This window comes from Ranitomeya imitator, chromosome 7 (genome assembly GCF_032444005.1).
Source record: "Ranitomeya imitator isolate aRanImi1 chromosome 7, aRanImi1.pri, whole genome shotgun sequence".
Classification (NCBI taxonomy): Eukaryota; Metazoa; Chordata; class Amphibia; order Anura; family Dendrobatidae; genus Ranitomeya; species Ranitomeya imitator.
The window spans coordinates 50,110,063-50,134,785 of NC_091288.1; the positions used below are offsets into that span (position 1 = coordinate 50,110,063).

Genomic DNA, 24,723 nt, shown 5'->3' on the forward strand with positions numbered 1-24,723 from the left:
TCCTGTTTTCTGCCTGTGTTTGTCTTTCCTCTCCTACTCTCAGCCAATATTTGTGGGGGGCTGCCTGTCCTTTGGGGTTCTGCTCTGAGGCAAGGTAGTATTCCTATTTCCATCTATAGGGGTATCTAGTCCTCCGGCTGTGACGAGGTGTCTAGGGTTTGTTAGGTACACCCCACGGCTACTTCTAGTTGCGGTGTTAAGATCAGGATTTGCGGTCAGTATAGTTGCCACCTACTCCAGTGAAAGTTTTCATGCTGCTCCAAGGTCACCGGATCATAACAGCAGCAGCACAGATCTCCCCTATGCTTACATGCTACACCTCCTTGTATCCCACTACACACAGTGGCTTCTTCCAGCTCAGAGGCAGGAAGTCTCACACAGCTGTCACCATGGTAAGACAGTGGAGAGCCATTTCAGTAGACTTTAGTCTCTTTCTTAAAGGGAGAGAAGTATTGTTACTAGATAATTTTAATTTTTCCTATTTTCCTAATTATATGTATATATGTGAGAAAGGTTTTATATTTTGACTCATTTTAGTTGTGCAAAGTTTTTCGGAATGAGATATTCATCTTTAATGGATTATTAATGAGAAGTTTCATTTTCAGATGTGAGATGGAAAAATAAATTTTGGGGAAAATCCATGGAAATATTGCCTTTTGGAACAGTGAATGTTACCCTTCCAAAGTGAGTATCTATCTATCTATCTATCTACATTCCCACATCCATGTGACATGTCCGAGTGCTGTCTGTTTTTTTGCTTGTACATCACACGGATCCATATAGTGGAATGCATTTATTCACACATCCATCATCTCGGATCCAAGAGTGACATCCAAGAGACTCAGAGCAGGCCCCATTCTCATCCGATTTGCAGATCAGACTCTGTCATTCAGTTCTATGAGAATCTGTGAGACACGGGCTCAAATCGTAAGGTTTCCGATTTGCTTCTATTTTGCATCAGTGTCTCATGGATCTGTTGCTCAGTGATAAACTTGAATATGAAAGGTTACAAGGTTTTTTTGGCTTGGAAGCAAGCATGTGTCTACAGTGGGAAAAAAAGAACGTGAGGAACTAGGATGCAACTAGGATGACATCTGAGAAAAAAAATTGATCTACTTCTCTCCGATGGTAGCACTGATACGGATGTGTGAATCTACCCTAATCCAGTGGGCAATGCATTCTTGGATCCTGTCAGTCCATTAAACAGGGCTGTATGTAAGATGGTCTGTGGTCACATTCTGAGGTTCAGCCTCATTATACGGGTGCGTTACATTCTGTGTTTAGTAGGAAGGGTTTGCGCTACTTTAAGTCATGTTATATAGTAACAGGCGGCACCACGAGATCCTTCATTTCCCTTTTGCAGACTAAAAATATTTACATGATAAATTTCCTCTATGTGCAGAGTACAACAAGCTGAGGCGGCTCACCAGCTAATTACTACTAATCTCCACCTTCCTAATTATTTTCCCAGCTGGTGGCATTCAGATGCACTGTAAATCTGTACAAGGGTTTTCTGCTGGAGAGATGAACCTAACTGCTTTGTCACCTCTCCCAGAGTGTTCCTTTTGGTTATTGGCAGCAATGATAACTGCTGACACAGTTCATACTGCACTTAAGCAAAATCGGCCACAGGCCCCCTTTTCAGTTACAGCCCCAGCACTCCATACCTGTGACAAGTCCATTGCTCAACTCAGATGCCATTGCCCTTTCTTATCTACATTTACTACTAGTAAACTAGGAGTGCGTAACTGAGGAGACACGGGGAGGGGGGGGGGGGGTTCGACGGGCGCCTCGGTCCACTAGCCGAAACCTCATGGACCAGGGATCATCCACCGAACGCCTGCGCTCCCTTTAATGTGAGCAGAATGCTACTCAGAAAACACAGGGTGAGGCTAAAACAGGCAGTTAAAAAGTAGAAAAGTTCCAGCAAAATACCCCAATATGTTGCACATTACACAATCTCACTCTTCTGCTGATTCCCTGGGATAATACCAGCTGTTACTTCCGATCTTCCAGGGCCAACTACCCCACCTGTGGCATGCACAGAGAGAAGGTAAATACATGCCTAAGAAGATCACAGTCCATTTAGGTATAAGGCCAGGTGACCGGAGGGTCACAATCATGGTTTTCACAAACCTATCCATGGATTCACGATGGTCAGTGGAGCAGATCTGTATTCTTCCAGCCAGGGTCGAGGTATCCTGAGCTGGCATACTGTAGAATGACAATTCTGTGTCCCTCGTGATAGAGCCATGATGTCGTGGCTGCTGTCCTGTCTCTGGTCCTTTGACAGTCTGGATGTCTTGGCTGAATCTCTGTCTCTCTATACAGAGGCATATAACCTCTTTTTATAATTAACAAGTGTCCATCATTAAGTATTTACAGGTAATGCTGATAAGATCAACTCGCATTGTTTGATTATGTAATCTATTTACAAAGATTTTTCTCCTCTGTTTTGAATGCAAACCGTCTGGATGGCATGGACAATTGGCATATCGCAAACCTCACTAGTCATCAAGGATAAGAGCACAGTATGTTACATCAAATGTCAACTTACAAGTCAATGTTACAGGCTTACACAAGCAAAAGTCTGATTTCCTGACCAACCAGAAAGAAACACATAAATCCAAAAGTCAACATATAGATAACAGCAGTGTCGCAGTGGGGTGCCAAAGGCCCACCAGTAACATTGACTTTGGGGGCCCACTTTTCACCCGCATACAAATATTACACTACCCTCGTTCACAAATTTACCTATATCTCTAAATAATAATAAACTGGGTAGATTGGTTAATAAATGATGAGATGCTGCTTTTTTCTGTACAGAGTAAATCAAGTGAATTATGCCAAGTACTGCCCAAACAGCTGTGTTGGGGGCCCAGGTCTGTACGGGGCCCACCGGGGGATTCCCCTGTTCCCCTATGGGCCAGTCCGAGCTTGGATAACAGTCTATTCTTTCTAGCTTGCTAAAAATAGATGTCTGGTTAATTAAGATACAATGCTGTGTCTCCACCGTAACTATTCTGCAGCCAGCCACATACCATGGCATGTAAGTTTGGGCACCCCTGGGAATAACTACTGTTATTGTGAACAGTTAAGGAAGTTGATGATGAAATGATCTCAAAAAGGGCTAAAGTTAAAGACGGCACATTTCCTTTGTATTTTAGGCAAAAAAAATTACAAAAAAAAAATATATTGTCATCTTTTTCATTTTAAAAATTACAAAAAGGAAAATGGGCCAGTGCAAAAGTTTGCTAACCCTGCAAGTTTGGTACCTACTAGCACCCCCTTTTGAAAGTATCACAGCTTGTAAATGCTTTTGGTAGCCACCCAAGAGTCAATTCTTGTTTGAGGGATTTTCATCCATTCTCCCTTGGAAAATTCTTCCAGTTCTGTGAGATTCCTGGGTCATCTTGCACGCACTACTAATTTGAGGTTTAGGCACAGATTTTCAATGATGTTCAGATCAGGGGACTGTGAGGGCCATTGCAAATCCTTCATCTTGTGCCTTTTGATGTAGTCTATTGTGGATTTTTTACGTGTGTTTAGGGTCATTATCCATTTGTAGAAGCCATTTTCCTTTCAACTTCATCTTTTTTACAGATGGTGTTATGTTTGCACCAAGAATTTGTTGAAATGTCACTGAATCCGTTCTTCCCTTTACACGTGAAATGTTCCTTGTGCCATTTGCTGCAGCACAACCACAAAGCATGACTGATCCACCCCCATAATTAATGGTTGACGAGATGTTCTTTTCCTGAAATTCTCGGCCATTTGTTATACACATGTACCTTTGATCATTGTGGCCAAAAAGTTGGTCGTTTAATAGCTGGTTTACACAGGCCGACCCACCTTCAGATGCGCAATGAGCAATCAGTAAAAGTTTGTTCAGCTAGCGTAGGTTACCATTGTTCTTGATAGGTACTTCAAGTCCTTGTTGAGTCACATACAGTGCGGTGGATCCTCTAAGCTTCAGGTCCAGGTAGGCACACATACCCTGGGCGTAGGTGCGGCAAGCAGGAAACGAGGACTTGGCACACTCAAGAAACTTGGGAACAGCAAAATGATGTAGTGGCACCCAGCAGGAATAGAAGCAAGTTAAAGCACAGTGTACACAGAAGGTGGAGTACAAGAAAAAAGTCTTGAGACTCAATCCTAAAACACACTTGTGTGTCCTAATAGGCCTTAAATAGGATTAGGGAGATGATATCACTGAGTCACCCTGGGCAACCTGCAGACCCAACGTGGAGCACAGCACAGGCCATGGATCGAGGTGAAGAAAACAAAGCTCAGGATGCCCGGGGTACCTGGGACAGGTGTGTCACAGTCCTGTTTACATACGACGATGCGTTGTCAAGAATGATGATCATTTCACCCGACGAACAAGCTCGTTCACGTTTAATTAGTGTAAATGGATCTTTACTTGGCTCCTTGATCTAAAGTTGCACCCGACAGAAGCAATCTGTCAATTATAGCTTTGGCATAGCCAACAATCCATTATAAAACTTTCCCAAAGAAGAATACAAGTTACATTACAAGATTCATTCTCCTTTTACACCATGCATGCCAACTTTTCCAGCTGTTGTTCTAGGAGATAGATTTTTGTGGATCCAGTATCAATTTTAGCCATAGACATGATTCATTTACAAACTACAACCCTTCCTGACCCGTTTCCCCAAACCCCAACACCCCATTTCTTACTCCTGAATGTGCAATTGGATACTGTCGTTAGACATGTGCAAGAAATGTTCTGGAAATTAGATTTCCTGAGGCTTGGGCGGCGATGCCTGGGAGATTTACCAATTTTGTTTAGGAGGTCTCCCCTTTTTTCCTTGAGCCTCCTGGAGATTTTGGGAGAATCAACAAATATGACTTGTGATGCATTGTCTCACATGGATGAATGCTATAATGTATGGTACCTATACTGGAAATATTAATATTGGAAGTTACCAAGGTTTTCTGTAACAATTTAAAAGGGGTCATCTATGAATAGGAAACCTGTTTACTCTCCTGTACCGTTTTCAGTGCCCCCTCGTGTCCGTCAGGATACCTCTGGACTGCCCTCTTTCAATGCCAGCAGATGACGCATATCCGAAAGCAGAATTAGAATGACACACATACTATTTATAGACTTGGAGGTTTTCATGGACAATTATTCTAAGCACAGATTTGTCAGATTCTGAGACTGGTTGAAAAACAATTTTAGTCAGAAGCTTCATTGGACATGCATAATTGCTCCTGTATTGTCTTGTGTGACCAGAATCAAGACAATATAGTAATAATAATCATTGTTATTGGTGGAATAGACCTTTTCTTTCTGGACTTTATTTGTAGGTATGGAGATTGCTATGTCTGGAATAAAGTGACAACCTGCATACACAACATCCTCAGTGGTAGAAGATGGATTGAACATTACGGGGAGATCACCATTCGGAACACAAAGAGCAGCGCTTCTACGTGTAAGATGACATACATCAAGGTACGGAGGTTACTTCCCAAGAAAGGGCTAAAATAATTCTACTCTACATCAGTCTGTAATGATACCGTATAACTGAAGGTGTTATGTATACAGTATATGGTGTATTTTTATAAATGTATATAGATCTCTAAGGAATTATATTATGTCTATAGAGGAGCAGCCATAGTCAGAACCACATCATGCTCCTACTGTTGGCCAAAGAGAACAAAAAAAGTATTACGATGAGCGGTATTTTTTTCGGGCCTGGAACCTGAAACGTCAGGTATTCTCTGCAGTGGCCACTACATGTGAAATACATGGATGGTTGAAATCTGCCAGAACAGGAACCTCTGTTACAGAGATGTCCTCCGTTTTGGAGGGGGGTCCAGAGTGGAAGGACTTCTTTTGCGAAGACTATATAGTCTTGACCGCGAGTGATGGCACACTTGAAATTGTTCCAGAAAATGATGTATTTCTCCCAGAAAATTATTGCAATTGCACGTTTTGTTATACATATTATTTCCTTTGTTTGTACTGGAACAACACGAAGCATAGATAAAAGGCAAATTGGTCATAATTTCACAAAAAAAAAACAAAAAGGGCCAGATAAAATTGTTTGCACCCTTTAACTTAATATATGGGTGCACACCCTTTGAAATAAATAACTGCAATTAGTTGCTTTCTAGAACTATCAACAAGCTTCTTACACCTGTCAACTGGAATTTTGGACCACTGTTCTTTTGGAAACTGCTCTAGATCTCACATATTTGCCTTCTCCCAACAGCAATTTCACGATCTCTTCGCAGATGTTCAATGGGATTTAGATCCAGACTCATTGCTGGCCACTTCACTCTCCAGCACTTTGTTTCCATCCATTTCTGGGAGCTTCTTGAAGTATGTTTTGGGGTCATTGTCCTTAGGAAAGACCCATGACCTAGGATGCAAACCCAGCTTTCTGACACTGGGGTCTACATTGCGACCCAAAGCCTTTGGTAATCTTCAGATTTCATGATGCCTTGCCCACAGTCATGGCACCCAGTTCCAGAGGCAGCAAATTAACCCCAAAACATCTTTGAATCGCCACCATGTTTGACTATAGGTACTGTGTTCTTTTCCTTGTAGGCCTTATTCAGTTTTTAGTAAACAGTAGAATTATGTGCTTTACCAAAAAGTTATATCTTGATCTAATCTGTCTACAAGATGCTTTCCCAGAAGGATTTTGTCTTGCTCACGTACATTTTGGCAAACTGCAGTCTGGCTTTTTTATGTCTGTGTCAGCAAAGAGGTCCTCCTGGGTCTCCTGCCATAGCGTTAAATTTTATTCAAATGTCGATGGATAGTTCGCACTGACACTGATGCACCCTGAGTACGCAGGACAGCTTGAATTTCTTTGGAAGTTGATTAGGGCTGCTTATCCACCATCCGGACTATCCTGCATCACAACGTTTCATCAATTTTTCTCTGCCGTCCACATCCAGGGAGATTAGTTACAGTGCCATGTGTTATAAACTTCCTGATTGTGTTGAGCACCGTGGACAAAGGAACATCAAGATCTCTGGAGATGGACTTGTAACCTTGAGATTGTTTATATTGTTCAACCATTTTGGATCTCAAGTCCTCAGATAGTTCTCTTCTGCTTATTCTGTTCTACATGGTTAGTGTGGCACACACAAACACACAATGCAAAGATCGAGTCAACTTCTCCCCTTTTCATCTGGTTTCAGGTATGATTTTCATATTGTCCACACTTGTTACTTGCCACAGGTGAGTTTGAACGAGCATCACATGCATGAAACAATGTTGTTTATCAACAACTTTGTCTGGCCCATTTTGGGGTTTTGTGTGAAATGATATCCAATTTGCCTCTTTTTCTCTGTTCTGTGTGTTGTTCCAATGTACACAAAAGCAATAAGTAAGTGTATAAAAAACATGTACTTTCAGTAGTGTTCTGGGAGAAATGCTTCACTTTCTGTAACAATTTCAAGGGTATCAACACACTTTCGGTCATGACTGTATATGCATTGGTAGGGCAAATGAACAGAGATTGTCTTTTAGAATCAAAACGTTTAAGTTTTGTATTGAAAGAATAAGTCCAGTGCATCCCGCTCAGTGGTTTCCAGACGGCAAACTGCAAATCGCATACATTTTTACCAATTCTGACTCACCGAAATCAATCGCTTGTTTGCCTAACAAAGACTTCACTAAAATGATGAAGCCCACAATATATTATTATTTTGAAGTTAAAGATGACCAGTCACTTGCTTAAAAAAATGAGTTAAATACCCTTTAAAAAACCCTGAGCTCCCCTGATTCTGATGTTTGTTCCATTGTAAGCTGTGCCGTTCCATTGTAAGCTGTGCCGCTCCATTGCAGAGATTTTCACATTTGTTGCTTTTGGAGCACAGTATGTGAAATCTCTGCTTGCATTCCAACTGGGTGTTTCTTTAGAACCTTCTCTGGGGGCGTACATTTTTCACTCCTCCCTCCTAGATAATGCCTAGCTGTGATTGGCAGAAGACCCTGAGACTGCTAGACTGCTGAACTGTGATTGGCAGCATCTGGGAGTGAGGGATGAAGGCAAACGACCCCAGAAAAGAGAGAGATGAGGGAAGGAAAGAAGCCTATAATCCAAAAAGTAATTCCAATATAGATAAGAGCACACAGAAAAAGCTTAATATATCTTAGAAGTGTTTCTCCAATGTAATCAAACATCAGACAAAATGCATATATACACAATAAATATTTTATTGAGATACACAACTATACAATAAAAATAGAATTTAAAAGTTAATAGTAAAATAAAGAAACAATGAAAACAAGGGATGGCTGATGAGCGACACAAAATACAGAAAATGAGCAATAACAAGGGTAGCCACCAGATGGAGCAATACTGCCAAGGAGTAATGATAAATGGGCATGTATAGGCGTATACATATGTAGAAAATACGCCTATACGTGCCCGTTTATTATTACTCCTTGGTGGTATTGCTCCATCTGGTGGCTACCGTTGTTATTGCTTATTTTCTGTATTTTGTGTCGCTCATCAGCCTTCCCTTGTCTTCATTGTTTCTTAATTTTAGTATTAACTTTTAAATTCTATTTTTATTGTATATGGTATATATACACACACACAATATTAAAAAAAATATATATAATCTATACTATATAATTGTCTACTTCCGTGTTGTGAATTCTGTGGCTGAATTCACTCCTGTGGTCACAAGTGGTACTGCAGCTTCTGAGCTTCCTCCCTCAGGTGTTCTGGTGAGCTCGTTAACTGCTTCATTACTTAACTCCGCCTGATGCTGCTATCCTTGCTCCTTGTCAATGTTTCAGTGTTGGATCTGAGCTTCTCCTGATTGTTCCTGTGACCTGCTGCTCTGTATAGCTAAGTGCCTTTTGCTTTTTTGTTGCTTTTTTTCTGTCCAGCTTGTCTTTTGTTTTGCTGGAAGCTCTGAGACGCAAAGGGTGTACCGCCGTGCCGTTAGTTCGGCACCGTGGTTTTTTTTTTTGCCCCCTTTGCGTGGTTTTGCTTTAGGGTTTTTTGTAGACTGCAAAGTTCGCTTTACTGTCCTCGCTCTGTCCTAGAATATCGGGCCCCACTTTGCTGAATCTATTTCATCCCTACGTTTTGTCTTTTCATCTTACTCACAGTCATTATATGTGGGGGGCTGCCTTTTCCTTTGGGGAATTTCTCTGGGGCAAGTCAGGCCTATTTTTCTATCTTCAGGCTAGCTAGTTTCTTAGGCTGTGCCGAGTTGCCTAGGTAGTTGTTAGGCGCAATCCACAGCCGCTTTTAGTTGTGTTTAGGATAGGATCAGGTGTGCAGTCTACAGAGTTTCCACGTCTCAGAGCTCGTTCTTGTATTTTTGGGTATTTGTCAGATCACTGTGTGCGCTCTGATCGCTAAGCACACTGTGTTTCTGGATTGCCTTCATAACACCTGTCATTAGCAAACATAACAGTACAAGGAGCCTAACTAATGATTCTCAATAGAGGGAAAGAAAAAGTTCTGACATCATTTTTTTTTTTTTTCTGCTCTGTGTTCACTTTTTTTTTTTTCCCCTAGACATTTGGGTGATTCTGGACACAGGTGTGGACATGGATATTCAGGGTCTGTGCTCTTCAATGGATAATCTCGTTATAAATGTACAAAAAATTCAAGATACTATTGATCAGAAATCTATGTTAGAACCAAGAATTCCTATTCCTGATTTGTTTTTTGGAGATAGAACTAAATTTCTAAGTTTCAAAAATAATTGTAAGCTATTTCTGGCCTTGAAACCTCATTCTTCTGGTAATCCTATTCAACAAGTTTTGATTATTATTTCTTTTTTGCGCGGCGACCCTCAAGACTGGGCATTTTCTCTTGCGCCAGGAGACCCTGCATTGAGTAGTGTCGATGCGTTTTTCCTGGCGCTCGGATTGCTGTACGATGAGCCTAATTCAGTGGATCAGGCTGAGAAAAATTTGCTGGCTTTGTGCCAGGGTCAGGATGATATAGAAGTATATTGTCAGAAATTTAGGAAATGGTCAGTACTCACTCAGTGGAATGAATCTGCGCTGGCAGCTTTGTTCAGAAAGGGTCTCTCTGAGGCTCTTAAGGATGTCATGGTGGGATTTCCTATGCCTGCTGGTTTGAATGAGTCTTTGTCTTTGGCCATTCAGATCGGTCGACGCTTGCGTGAGCGTAAATCTGTGCACCATTTGGCGGTACTGCCTGAGGTTAAACCTGAGCCTATGCAGTGCGATAGGACTATGACTAGAGTTGAACGGCAGGAATACAGACGTCTGAATGGTCTGTGTTTCTACTGTGGTGATTCCACTCATGCTATTTCTGATTGTCCTAAGCGCACTAAGCGGTCCGCTAGGTCTGCCGTCATTGGTACTGTACAGTCCAAATTCCTTCTGTCCATTACCTTGATATGCTCTTTGTCGTCGTTTTCTGTCATGGCGTTTGTGGATTCGGGCGCTGCCCTGAATCTGATGGATTTGGATTATGCTAAACGTTGTGGGTTTTTCTTGGAGCCTTTGCGGTGTCCTATTCCATTGAGAGGAATTGATGCTACACCTTTGGCCAAGAATAAACCTCAATACTGGGCCCAGCTGACCATGTGCATGGCTCCTGCACATCAGGAAGTTATTCGCTTACTGGTGTTGCATAATCTGCATGATGTGGTCGTGTTGGGGTTGCCATGGCTACAAACCCATAATCCAGTATTGGATTGGAATTCCATGTCGGTATCCAGCTGGGGTTGTCAGGGGGTACATGGTGATGTTCCATTTTTGTCGATTTCGTCATCCACCCCTTCTGAGGTCCCAGAGTTCTTGTCTGATTATCAGGATGTATTTGAAGAGCCCAAGTCCGATGCTCTACCTCCGCATAGGGATTGTGATTGTGCTATCAATTTGATTCCTGGTAGTAAATTCCCTAAAGGTCGATTATTTAATTTATCCGTGCCCGAACACGCCGCTATGCGCAGTTATGTGAAGGAATCCCTGGAGAAGGGACATATTCGCCCATCGTCATCACCACTGGGAGCAGGGTTTTTCTTTGTAGCCAAGAAGGATGGTTCGCTGAGACCGTGTATTGATTACCGCCTTCTTAATAAGATCACTGTTAAATTTCAGTATCCCTTGCCATTGTTATCTGACTTGTTTGCTCAGATTAAGGGGGCTAGTTGGTTCACTAAGATAGATCTTCGTGGTGCGTATAATCTGGTGAGAATCAGGCAAGGAGATGAATGGAAAACTGCATTCAATATGCCCGAGGGTCATTTTGAGTATCTAGTGATGCCGTTCGGACTTGCCAATGCTCCATCTGTGTTTCAGTCTTTTATGCATGACCTCTTCCGTGAGTATCTGGATAAATTCCTGATTGTTTACTTGGATGACATTTTGATCTTCTCAGATGATTGGGAGTCTCATGTGAAGCAGGTCAGAATGGTTTTTCAGGTCCTGCGTGCTAACTCTTTGTTTGTGAAGGGATCAAAGTGTCTCTTCGGTGTGCAGAAAGTTTCATTTTTGGGGTTCATCTTTACCCCTTCTACTATCGAGATGAATCCAGTTAAGGTCCAAGCCATCCAGGATTGGATTCAGCCGACATCTCTGAAAAGTCTGCAAAAGTTCCTGGGCTTTGCTAATTTTTATCGTCGCTTCATCTGTAATTTTTCTAGCATTGCCAAACCATTGACCAATTTGACCAAGAAGGGTGCTGATTTGGTTAATTGGTCTTCTGCTGCTGTGGAAGCTTTTCAGGAGTTGAAGCGTCGTTTTTGTTCTGCCCCTGTGTTGTGTCAGCCAGATGTTTCTCTTCCGTTCCAGGTCGAGGTTGATGCTTCTGAGATTGGAGCAGGGGCGGTTTTGTCACAGAGAGGTTCTGATTGCTCAGTGATGAAACCATGTGCTTTCTTTTCCAGGAAGTTTTCGCCCGCTGAGCGTAATTATGATGTGGGCAATCGAGAGTTGCTGGCCATGAAGTGGGCATTCGAGGAGTGGCGTCATTGGCTTGAAGGAGCTAAGCATCGCGTGGTGGTATTGACTGATCATAAGAACTTGACTTATCTCGAGTCTGCCAAGCGCTTGAATCCTAGACAGGCCCGTTGGTCGTTATTTTTTGCCCGCTTCGACTTTGTGATTTCGTACCTTCCGGGCTCTAAAAATGTGAAGGCGGATGCTCTGTCTAGGAGTTTTGTGCCCGACTCTCCGGGTTTATCTGAGCCAGCGGGTATCCTCAAGGAAGGAGTCATTGTGTCTGCCATCTCCCCTGATTTGCGGCGGGTGCTGCAAAAATTTCAGGCGAATAAACCTGATCGTTGTCCAGCAGAGAAACTGTTCGTCCCTGATAGGTGGACTAATAAACTTATCTCTGAACTTCATTGTTCGGTGTTGGCTGGTCATCCTGGAATCTTTGGTACCAGAGAGTTAGTGGCTAGATCCTTCTGGTGGCCATCTCTGTCACGGGATGTACGTACTTTTGTGCAGTCCTGTGGGATTTGTGCTAGGGCTAAGCCCTGCTGTTCTCGTGCCAGTGGGTTGCTTTTGCCCTTGCCGGTCCCAAAGAGGCCTTGGACACATATTTCGATGGATTTCATTTCTGACCTTCCCGTTTCTCAAAAGATGTCAGTCATTTGGGTGGTCTGTGATCGCTTTTCTAAAATGGTCCATCTGGTGCCCTTGGCTAAATTGCCTTCCTCCTCTGATTTGGTACCTTTGTTCTTTCAGCATGTGGTTCGGTTGCATGGCATTCCTGAGAATATTGTTTCTGACAGAGGTTCCCAGTTTTTCAAGGTTTTGGCGAGCCTTTTGTGGTAGGATGGGCATTGACCTATCCTTTTCCTCGGCTTTCCATCCTCAGACTAATGGCCAGACCGAACGAACCAATCAGACCTTGGAAACATATCTGAGATGTTTTGTTTCTGCAGACCAGGATGATTGGGTGTCCTTTTTGCCGTTGGCTGAGTTCGCCCTTAATAATCGGGCCAGCTCGGCTACCTTGGTTTCTCCATTTTTTTGCAATTCTGGGTTCCATCCTCGTTTCTCTTCAGGACAGGTTGAGTCTTCGGACTGTCCTGGTGTGGATTCTGTGGTGGATAGGTTGCAGCAGATCTGGACTCAGGTAGTGGACAATTTGATCTTGTCCCAGGAGAAAGCTCAACTTTTCGCTAATCGCAGACGCCGTGTGGGTCCCCGACTTCGTGTTGGGGATCTGGTTTGGTTATCTTCTCGTCATATTCCCATGAAGGTTTCCTCTCCTAAATTTAAACCTCGTTTTATTGGTCCGTATAGGATTTCTGAGGTTCTCAATCCTGTGTCTTTTCGTTTGACCCTCCCAGACTCCTTTTCCATACATAATGTATTCCATAGGTCGTTGTTGCGGAGATACGTGGCACCTATGGTTCCATCTGTTGAGCCTCCTGCCCCGGTTTTGGTGGAGGGGGAATTGGAGTATATTGTGGAGAAGATTTTGGATTCTCGTGTTTCTAGACGGAAACTCCAGTATCTGGTTAAATGGAAGGGTTATGCTCAGGAAGATAATTCCTGGGTTTTTGCCTCTGATGTTCATGCTTCCGATCTTGTTCGTGCCTTTCATGCGGCTCATCCTGGTCGGCCTGGGGGCTCTGGTGAGGGTTCGGTGACCCCTCCTCAAGGGGGGGGTACTGTTGTGAATTCTGTGGCTGAATTCACTCCTGTGGTCACACGTGGTACTGCAGCTTCTGAGCTTCCTCCCTCAGGTGTTCTGGTGAGCTCGTTAACTGCTTCATTACTTAACTCCGCCTGATGCTGCTATCCTTGCTCCTTGTCAATGTTTCAGTGTTGGATCTGAGCTTCTCCTGATTGTTCCTGTGACCTGCTGCTCTGTATAGCTAAGTGCCTTTTGCTTTTTTGTTGCTTTTTTTCTGTCCAGCTTGTCTTTTGTTTTGCTGGAAGCTCTGAGACGCAAAGGGTGTACCGCCGTGCCGTTAGTTCGGCACGGTGGTTTTTTTTTTTGCCCCCTTTGCGTGGTTTTGCTTTAGGGTTTTTTGTAGACTGCAAAGTTCGCTTTACTGTCCTCGCTCTGTCCTAGAATATCGGGCCCCACTTTGCTGAATCTATTTCATCCCTACGTTTTGTCTTTTCATCTTACTCACAGTCATTATATGTGGGGGGCTGCCTTTTCCTTTGGGGAATTTCTCTGGGGCAAGTCAGGCCTATTTTTCTATCTTCAGGCTAGCTAGTTTCTTAGGCTGTGCCGAGTTGCCTAGGTAGTTGTTAGGCGCAATCCACAGCCGCTTTTAGTTGTGTTTAGGATAGGATCAGGTGTGCAGTCTACAGAGTTTCCACGTCTCAGAGCTCGTTCTTGTATTTTTGGGTATTTGTCAGATCACTGTGTGCGCTCTGATCGCTAAGCACACTGTGTTTCTGGATTGCCTTCATAACACCTGTCATTAGCAAACATAACACTTCCGTCTTTCTGTCTGTCTATCTGTAACGGAAATCCCAAGTCGCTGATTGGTCGCGGCAATCAGCGACGGGCACAGTCCGGTGACAGAATGGCCGCTCCTTACTCCCCTACAGTCAGCGCTCACACAGGGTTAATGGCAGCGTTGACCGCGGTGTAACGCACTTGGTTAACGCTGCTATTAACCCTGTGTGACCAACTTTTTACTATTGATGCTGCCTATGTGGCATCAATAGTAAAAAGATCTAATGTTAATAATAATAATAATAATAAAAAAAAAATCATTATATGCTCACCTTCCGGATCCAGCCCTTGCCGTTCCCGCTCCTCGCGACGCTCTGGTGATCTGCCTATGCAGCATCAATAGTAAAAAGATATTTTTAAAAATAATAAAAAAAAATAAAAAATCGTGATATTCTCACCTTCTGTCGCGACCAATCAGCGACATCGGCGTGGGATTTAAATCCCGCTTCGCTGATTGCTCGCGCCCAGCCGGTACAACCAAGCAGCGACATTGGTGCAGGATTTAAATCCTGCTTCGCCGATTGGTCGCGCCGGCTTGGCGCGACCAATCCGCGACATTGGTGCAGTATCTAATGTTTAAAAAAAAAAAAAATCATATACTCACCTTCCGGATCCAGCCCAGGCCTTTACCGCTCCTCGTGACGCTCCAGTGACCAGTCCAGGCATTGCGGTCTCACGAGATGATGACGTAGCGGTCTCGTGAGACCGCTACGTCATCATCTCGCGAGACCGTTATGCACTCTTGGGACCGGAGCGTCTGTAAACGTCTTGGCTGGATCCGGGGGGCCGACGGAAGGTGAGTATGTAACTATTTTTTATTTTAATTCTTTTTTTAACAGATATATGGTGCCCACATTACTATATACTACGTGGGCTGTGCTATATACTACGTCTCTGTGCTATATACTACGTCTCTGTGCTATATACTACGTGGCTGAGCAATATACTACGTGGCTGGGCAATATACTACGTGTCTGTGCTATTTACTACGTGGCCTGTGCTATATACTACGTGGGCTGTGCTATATACTACGTGGGCTGTGCTATATACTACGTGGGCTGTGCTATATACTACGTGGGCTGTGCTATATACTACGTGGGCTGTGCTATATACTACGTGGCTGAGCAATATACTACATCACTGGGCAATATACTACGTGGCTGGGCAATATACTACGTGGCTGGGCAATATACTACGTGTCTGTGCTATTAACTACGTGGCCTGTGCTATTAACTACGTGGCCTATGCTATATACTACGTGGGCTGTGCTATGTACTACGTGGCTGAGCAATATACTATGTGTCTGTGCTATATACTACGTGGCCTGTGCTACATACTACGTGGCTGTGCTACATACTACATGGGCTGTGCTATATACTACGTGGCTGTGCTATATACTATGTGGCTGGGCAAAATAATACGTGGCTGTGCTATATACTACGTGGCTGTGCTGTATGCTACGTGGCTGTGCTGTATGCTACGTGGGCTGTTATATGCTACTTGGCTGTGCTATATTTCTCTGCTGTATCTGTGCATCATGAATCGTGGTATGTGTTAAAGAGGGGGCCCACTGAGACTTTCGCCCGGGGCCCTCAAAAACCTGGAGCTGGCCTTGACTTCACTGATTGCTCGCGACCGGGCGTGACCAATCAGCGACAGGCGCAGTCCGCCCGCGAATTGGCGCAGAATTTGAACCACGCTTCGCTAATTGGAAAAAGAAAATAATGATTAACTGTGTAGACACCAGCCTCCACCTCAGACTCCGATATGTGTTTCGACCCTACTCCTGGAGGTCCCCAGAAAAGACTCTGAAGAAAGGCCAAGTAGAGATTTCTAATACTGCGCTCCAAAAGCGACAAATATGAATATCTCTGCAAAAGAGCAACGCAGCCCATGAAAGAAAAAAATCTGCAGAATCGGGGGAGCTTGGAGATATTTTTTTTTTTACAAGGTATTTTTTTTTGAGCCAGTGAGAGGTCATCTTTAAGTGGTCAGGTATAAATTTGAACAGTGCGAATTAGGAAAAGCTGAGAATTATATACTTCAGCTTCATTAAGAGGTGCACTCCTTCTAATGACAAAGGAGCATCTGACAAGTGGCCGTGCACCTACGTGTGCCACGCCACAAATCTTACTCCAGTCAAGAACTTGAGTAAGATTTCTGGTGTAAGTAATATCCCATCTTGTCAAGAGTTAGATGAGCTGTGGCGTCACTCCCCCATCCTGCCCCAGCTCTGAGCATTTTGGTGGAACTGGGTGAAACTGTCGTGAAAACGACAAGTCGCAACATTTTTGCACAGTTGAGTAGAGTTAGAGTTGAGTAAAAATGTTGTGTTTTTTAAGCAATTTCTTGCAAAATTATGTAGTTTTCATTTTAATGAATCAAACTGTATTTTCTGCAATATGTGACAACTTTTTTTTCCTGTACTAAGGGAAATTATTGGAGCTCAAGTGTAAATGAGATTCATGGAGTGGTGATGGATCAAGAAGGAAAGGTCGTCCATCGACTTTTTGGGAAGTGGCATGAGGCCTTGTATCGTGGTGATGCCCCAGCAGCAAAATGCATATGGAGACCTGGTATAACTAATCCACTAATGAAATTGTATTAATGTTTGGTAGCATTGATGGTGTTTATCTATAACATGACCGTGTCCTTGTAAAGACTGAGGTCTTCTCCATGCACTCAAATAAAGCCCAACCAAAAGCTATGCTTCTTAAATGATCATCATTTCTTCTATATACTGCAATGCCAAAGTATTGCGGTACATAGAAAACCGATCAAAATCCCTAAGATGACAAAAAAGTAAAGTAAAAAATAAATAGAATGAAAAAAAAAAATATATAAAAGTTTGAATCACGCTGGTTCTCCCGGTTCCAAAATACTAACAATAAACATAATTGATATTGTGGCGTCTTGAGAAAAATTTGATCTATAAAAATAAAAATGAATTAACATGTACCGATGATGCTGTAAAGAGAAAAAGTGTTTTCATCAACACACCTTTCCCCCAAAAAGCACTATACCATTGTGTATACCCCAAAATCGTATTAATAAAAAAAGATAAATTTGCCATGCAGCCCTCCCACAACTTCAAGGATAGTTACACTTTAAGGGAAGGAGGTATACGGCTCTACAAATGGATGGGATCTCGAAAAGGATTCCAATTCGATAACACTAAATTATAGAGACATTCGGTACTCCAAGTGATGGATACTTCAGAAATTATTTACCATAAGGCAATATAATAAATAATAATACAATAAAGCATTTACGAAATATCCATCACTTGGATTTGCAAGGACCTCCATAATTTAGTTATTTTTTTAATGGACAGCACATACACATTAAATTCAATGAGTCTGTTGACTTTTTTTTTTTTTTTTTTCCTCTCTTGAAAACCATTGATCTCCAAAAAAAATGGAGAAAAGTTATGGATTTCAGAAAATCATGACATAAACCACATTTTTTGTTAGATACTGATGTGTCACAAATATTAGACTAGAATCATGTTGCTGGGTAACAAAGAACAATGTAAAAATTAAAAAAAAAAAAAACAGTGGCAGAATTAAGTTACCGTAATTCAAAATTTTAACCCATTTGGAATTTTTCTTTTAATACATTATGTAGAAAAGTGAAGAAAAAGTGTAGGAAAAATAAAAGTTAAGGAAAGAAATGTTTACATTTCATATTTGCATTGCTTCAATTTCTGTGAAATTCCCAAAGGGTTGAGACACTTCCAGAATACTCTTTTGAATATTTTAAGGGATGCACTTTTTCAAAATATTTTTATTTGTGATGATCGTCTAATGTATAGGTCCCTCACAGCCCTTGAGTGCCTTAAAAAATATCTCCTTAAAGTTTCTTGAAAATGTTAAAAATTGCTTCCAAATTGTCAAATTTCCCATAAAAATACATAAACGTATGACAAAAATCATGTCCGCATAAAAGTCCTATGGTCAATACTGATTATTAACTTCTTGTGTGTGATATGACTATCTGTTGAAGGCAGAAGTATTAACAGATTTTTTTTTTAATAAACTGGAAACAAAGCTAAATTTATCATTAACATAAAGTACAATGTGTCACAAAAAAAAGATCTCCGAACTTTGTTCATAGGTAAATAATCCAATATTACTGCCAAGTAAATTGCCACATGCCAAAAATCCTAATTTCTCAAGCAGGCTTCGTCATTAAGGTGCTCCATTATTGTTCCTAGTCATAGGCATTTTTTAGGCTACATGATGACTTTAGCCATGACCCAGGTCCTGCTATTTGCCGCTGCGTACACGGCACTGCAACAACGTAGGGTACCACAATCATTGCAAGGAACTGTGACTGGCTCCAACGTTTTGTTTGTCACAACCCCAATATTCTACGGGTCGCAATGTTGCCCCATTCATCTGCGTTATTCTGAGTTTTAGAAGCATCACATTGAATTCTATTAAAAAAACAACGTCAGCAATAACTTGTAGTTGTTATGCCCGTTAATGATTTTTTTTCAGTTCTCGAAAAAACAAACAGGTTAACGGTAAAACTCCAGCTGAGAATAGCTGGAGACAAAGATCGGAATATCGGCAACAATAGTCTTGTCCATGTGCTATTTCCCATTCACTTGATTAGGACACAGCGACGTTTCTGTAAAAACAGAAAAACAAATCTTATTTGTAACCTTAAGCAGTTAGTTTTATTTCTGGACCTGTCTAAATTCCAGATATAAAGGATACTGGTCAGCTAATGTATGACGTTAGTGATGTGTAAAATATTGTATTATTTTTGTACTTTTTTCCAAGGTTCTATGCCAACTAATTATGAACTCTATTATGGCTTCACAAGATTTGCCATTGAGCTGAATGATCTGGATCCAGTGATGAGGGAATTCCTTCCAAAGACCGATGCAAGATTTAGGCCGGATCAGAGGCAATCCTTTGTTATACTTACTTTACTATACAGTTCTGATTTTAAGTTTGTCACAAAATGTAATCTAAGTCAGGTGAATTAAAGTACTGAATATTAAACTAATACTGGCACTAGGTTGGGGCAAAAACACTATCTAGAAACATAACTTTGTGGCTGTTTAGAGAGGTCTAATTGCAAGAAACAAATTATCACATATGGAAATGAGGCCTCAAGTGCCTAGTGGGCAGTCCTAATCTCAGTCTGTAGTCAGTCACTTCCTGCCCTGCCTCCCTCAGTTTGTCTCCGAGAGTCTGACAACTTGTCGGACTCAGGACTGCTCACTGGACACTTGGATCCTTATATATAAAACTAGATTGTGGCCCGATTCTAACGCATCGGGTATTCTAGAATATGCATGTCCCCGTAGTATATGGACAATGATGATTCCAGAATTCGCGGCAGACTGTGCCCGTCGCTGATTGGTCGAGGCAACCTTTATGACATCATCGTCGCCATGGCAACCATTATGACATTATCATCGCTGTGCCCGTCGCTGATTGGTCGTGGCCTCGACCAATCAGAGGCGCGGGATTTCTACGTCGATGCTGTGCCCGTCGCTGATTGGTCGAGGCCGCCAGGCGCGGGATTTCCAGGACAGACAGACAGACAGAAAGACAGACAGACAGAAAAACCCTTAGACAATTATATATATAGATATGAGAGAAGCTTATTTTCCCTTTAATTAGACCTCCCTCAACAACCATAAAGATATGTTCTCATGTCTGTTTTAATCCACTGTCCGGTGTTGTTATTGGTTCAGTAGGATGTAAGAAGCAGCATTTAAAACAGTGATGAGCAAGTATACTCATTGCTCGGGAAAACGCTCGGGTGACCTCCGAGTATTTATGACTGCTCGGAGATTTAGTTTTCATTGCGGCAGCTGAATGATTTACAGCTACTACCCAGGCTGAGTACATGTGGGGGTTGCCTGTTTGCTAGGGAATCCCAACATGTACTCAGCCTGGCTAGTAGCTTTAAATCAGCTGCCGCGATGACCACTAAATCTCCGAGAAGTCATAAATACTCGAAGGTCACCCGAGCAACGAGTACACTCGCTCAACACTAATTGTTAATCTTTGTCAAATCATCGCCCTTGCTGTTGAAAATTCAACAATAAAAATGTTAAATTAATACAATCTGTTTTGCCTGCCATCATAGTGATTTTATCTCTGAGGGACTTGACTGTTTGTTTCTAGCTTTAAAGGACACTATACTTAACTACTTCTGGAGTGCCCATAGACTATAAATGTCTTGGCGGTCCGCACTTTACTCTGCAGTGACATTCTAAAATGTCAGTGCAGAGTAAGGAGCTTCCATTAAATTGTGCAGCTGTGGGGTGGGGAGCCAACTGTCAGACACAGCCAGACTCCTCACAGATAAGGTAAATATGGTTTATTACCATGTTTACCTTCTCCATCACGGAGTACACAACGGTGAACCAGTGCTTGTGTATACAGATTAGGAGGCACGGACAGTTCTTCATCTTCTTTACCCAGTGATTATGTGATCGCGGGTTTTGAGAAGGAATCATACCTTCATGGTCCTGTAACTATGGCTGGTATATTAACAATTCAGCAATACAAATATTGTTTTCAAATATGTTAAAATATCCCCAAAAGGTCTTATAAATGTGAAAAATAGAAACATATTTCCTATTTTTCTTTATACCTCCACCTCACCCCCACTCAGTAAAGGAATTGAGAAATTATTAGAATTTAAGCCCATATATAAAAAAAAAAAAAAGAGGCAAAAAGTGATTGGATATGAAAACGAAGAACATTTTTTTTTTAGAGTCTATAAAACGCATGTACGAGTATGAAAAAAAATTAAAAATGTGCCTGGCGAGGAAAGGGGTTAAATGGCCCAGTCTTGAATTAGTTTAAGTACATCTAATTTGGATTTCCTTTTGGATTTCTTCAGGCTACTTGAAGAAGGGAATGTTGATGCTGCCTCTACAGAAAAACAGAGAATAGAAGAGCTGCAGAGAACTAGGAGAAAATACTTGGAAGATAACCATATAGAATATATACCAAAATATTTCCGGTAAAGTTTAAGAAACTTCTTACTTCTTATTCCCGTTTGGATGACTACAAGAGTGTCGAGATGTGCCACTTGTACCAGTCTTTAATTGCTCAGAACAATCATGCCACCAAAATATGGCGAATCTGTAAAACTGTGTAATGAATAATTACAAATACTGTCTGCAGCTTCAGGACATTGTGCAGGGCAGCGAGCACTAGAGGTCTGGGTGACACTAATACCTTACTAGTGGAAGGAGCAATATTGCCAACTTCTTTATTATAGTGAGAAGTATTCTACTGTCTAGGGACACAGAATTTGTCACTTCCACATCTGTTAAATGGCCACCAGAGCACAAGGAAAGTGCTACTTTCTGGGAAGTTTCGGTAGGGTTTGGTGGCTCTCGGGAGATTTACCCCGGTAATCTGGGAGAACTCCCCTGTTTTCTGTAAATTTCCCAGATCTTTCGGGAGTGTTAGTCAGTATGTTATAGTGTTAGGCAGGGGTGACCATGTGCCGGGTAAAGGCTCATGGGCACTGGTGTAAGGGTTGACTTTGATACTGTTGTAGCTTTACCAATTGGTGCTCGGCACTGAATTGCTGCAACTGCTTTTGGACACAATGAAAGGTTTCCCTACAGCCAATACTAGGGGGGGTCTCTATCCATACAGACACCTGTACAGCTTCCATTGAATTCAATATTATCTGTATGAATCCGTATACAGTGATCTCCTCCTCATGGTGGCTGCAAACAGGAAAAGTCTCATCATTATGATGGCATCAAGGGAAGCAAGGGATTTGGAGATATTTTAAAAATGACCTGGCCTTTTTATTTTGCAAAATAACTAAAACCGATCTAGAAACATTTTCTTAGTGGCCATTTGGAGAGGTCTAATTACAAGAAAATAAACGTTTATGCAAATGAGGTCGCAAATGCCTAATGGGCGAGTGTTCAATTACCTACATTAACTCTGCCCTTAACCCAACAACCTTAGTCTTGGTTTACAGCTTGAGTATTGTCCTAACATCACTTAATCCTAAACTGAAAAGAGGGCACGGCTTACTGAGGAAAGCCTGAGGACTTGCCAGCCTTAGGACCCCCCACTGGACACTTTGGATTTGGTTTACATATGCGAGAAAAAAAAGCTTATTTTCTATGCAATTAGACATCTTTCAATTACCATAAATATATGTTCCCAAGTCAGTGTTAGTAGCTCGGCTATCCTCATAAGTACCATTGACTTTGAATAGAGGTAAGGGAGCACGCAGTACCGGAACGGCGCTTCATTTCACTTCTACTGGATGCGGTTTTGGTTCCGGCAGCCAGACCCCCTGGATGGGTGATAATTTATTTTAAATGGAATACGCCTTTAGACTAAAAAGGACCTGATCTCCTTCAGTCTTGGCATCAATTGGAACCCAGGGATTGGCTTCCCCAATCATAGATAACGAATAATAGGTCGTCAATTCTTATGGTAGGAAAATACCATTCTAGATTGCCATTGTATCTGTTATCGCTGGAGGGCTACATTCCTGATTTAATTAGTTTCTCTTTTCCGTATTCTGTTTGCAGGAAGGTGATCGATTCCCATAATAAGGAATTTTGGGTTTCTAATGACACCTACTGGGAAATTCGCAAGGACCCTGGTTTTAGTAAAGTTGAATTACCCATTCTTTGGTGATGTCGGATCTACCATTCTATCAACCAATCAATATCTATGCACAGTTCTGTTTCATTTCGCTACAAGATACTTTTTCTTTGTGATGCCTCATGCCATTTGCTTTTATATTCATTTTTAAAAACAATTTGCTTGTATAACATGTACAATATACAGTTATTTGCTGCATTTGTAGAAAGACTGAGAAGTACAGAAGCTTTCGATCTCTTGCTTCTAGACTTAAGCTACTGTAGGAATAGACGCAATGATTCCCCCTCATCCCAGTTATTCCTTCATTATCAGAACATTGGTCATTAAAGAGCATAACTGAGCAGATATTGCACAGATATTTTGCTGTTATTGGAATCGGCTTCCTATTGGTAAAACATTCAAATTATAGCAAATATCACTATGTGCCGTCATAACTGATCCTTGTGTAGAGAACGTTATCCGATCCAAAAGCCTCATCTAGTGATAATCTGACGAGAACATTTTTTTCCACAGACTTTTAGACTATTGTTATATTATTAATCCCTGAAAAGCTGAATTTCATGAAAATGTAGACTAAAGTCCATCTTTCATGGTGGACCCATGACTATCGGTTGGCTCCTTGCAATTTTTGACTTTGCAGGTCGCTGTATGATGGATTCCTAGAAGTTTGAGTCCTACGATACCTTAGGTGAAGCTCACAATTTTTTTAATTTTTTTTTGTCAGATCCTGTAAAAATGAGTGCCATTTTCTGTCGGACATTGAATTAGGCAGACAATTTTCCCTGAAAACATGTCTGAGGCTGTGTATTACACAGCCGCAGGAACCAATTTGTGCTGTCCTTTTTTTTTTTCTTTTGCATGGACCCTTTCATTAGAACTGACAGGTTTTTCTTCTCCATTTTTTTTTTTTGTAGATCGATGGTTTTCACAAACAAAAAAGTCAACAGACTCATTGAATTTAATGTGTCTATGTGCTGTCCATTAAAAAAAGAAACTAACTTATGGAGGTCCTTGCAAATCCAAGTGATGGATATTTCGTAAATGCTTTATTATATCATTACTTATAATATTGCCTTTAGGTAAATAATGTCTGAAGTATCCATCACTTGGAGTACCGAATGTCTCTATAATTTAGTGTTATCGAATTGGAATCCTTTTTCGAGATCCCATCCATTTGTAGAGCCGTATACCTCCTTCCCTTAAAGCAGGGGTGTCAAACTGCATTCCTCGAGGGCTGCAAACAGATCATGTTTTCAGGATTTCCTTGTACTGCACAGGTGATAATTTAATCACCTACACAAATAATGAGTTGGTGATTAAATTATCACCTGTGCAGTACAAGGAAATCCTGAAAATATGACCTGTTTGCAGCCCTCGAGGAATGCAGTTTGACACCCCTGCCTTAAAGTGTAACTATCCTTGAAAGTTTTTCATAAATCAATGGTGCATGTGAAAATAAGAAACATTGCAATATATCTTACCCGCTTTTTTCTCATCCTGAACTGATCATTTATCCTCAAAATTCTCAATTCATAGGTAAATATGTCTTCAGTGAATACAGATTTTCCCATAACTGAGATAGATGACAGTTGGCGCTCATAAAGTTCTATGGAGAACTTGCAGCAGAATGTCTGTGTCCGCCTCTAGCTCCTCCCTTCTCCATCAAAAGTTAAAAG

At 41.7% G+C, this 24,723-nt stretch overlaps 1 protein-coding gene across 3 annotated transcripts in view; it reads left to right on the top strand.

Annotated features, from left to right (window-relative positions):
* Positions 1-23,402, top strand: part of OSBPL6 (oxysterol binding protein like 6) — a 259,204-nt gene extending 235,802 nt beyond the window's left edge. Inside the window, exons 19-24 of one of the 3 annotated variants that reach the window (XM_069733209.1) lie at positions 606-684; positions 5,335-5,479; positions 16,855-16,999; positions 19,214-19,340; positions 21,300-21,422; positions 22,972-23,402. In XM_069733209.1, the coding sequence (XP_069589310.1) occupies positions 606-684; positions 5,335-5,479; positions 16,855-16,999; positions 19,214-19,340; positions 21,300-21,422; positions 22,972-23,080 (728 nt within the window). In that variant the 3' untranslated portion in view covers positions 23,081-23,402. The remainder of the gene's footprint in view (positions 1-605; positions 685-5,334; positions 5,480-16,854; positions 17,000-19,213; positions 19,341-21,299; positions 21,423-22,971) is intronic. The other 2 variants (XM_069733211.1, XM_069733210.1) reach the window with 2 other exon arrangements.
* The last annotated feature ends 1,321 nt before the right edge of the window (positions 23,403-24,723 follow it).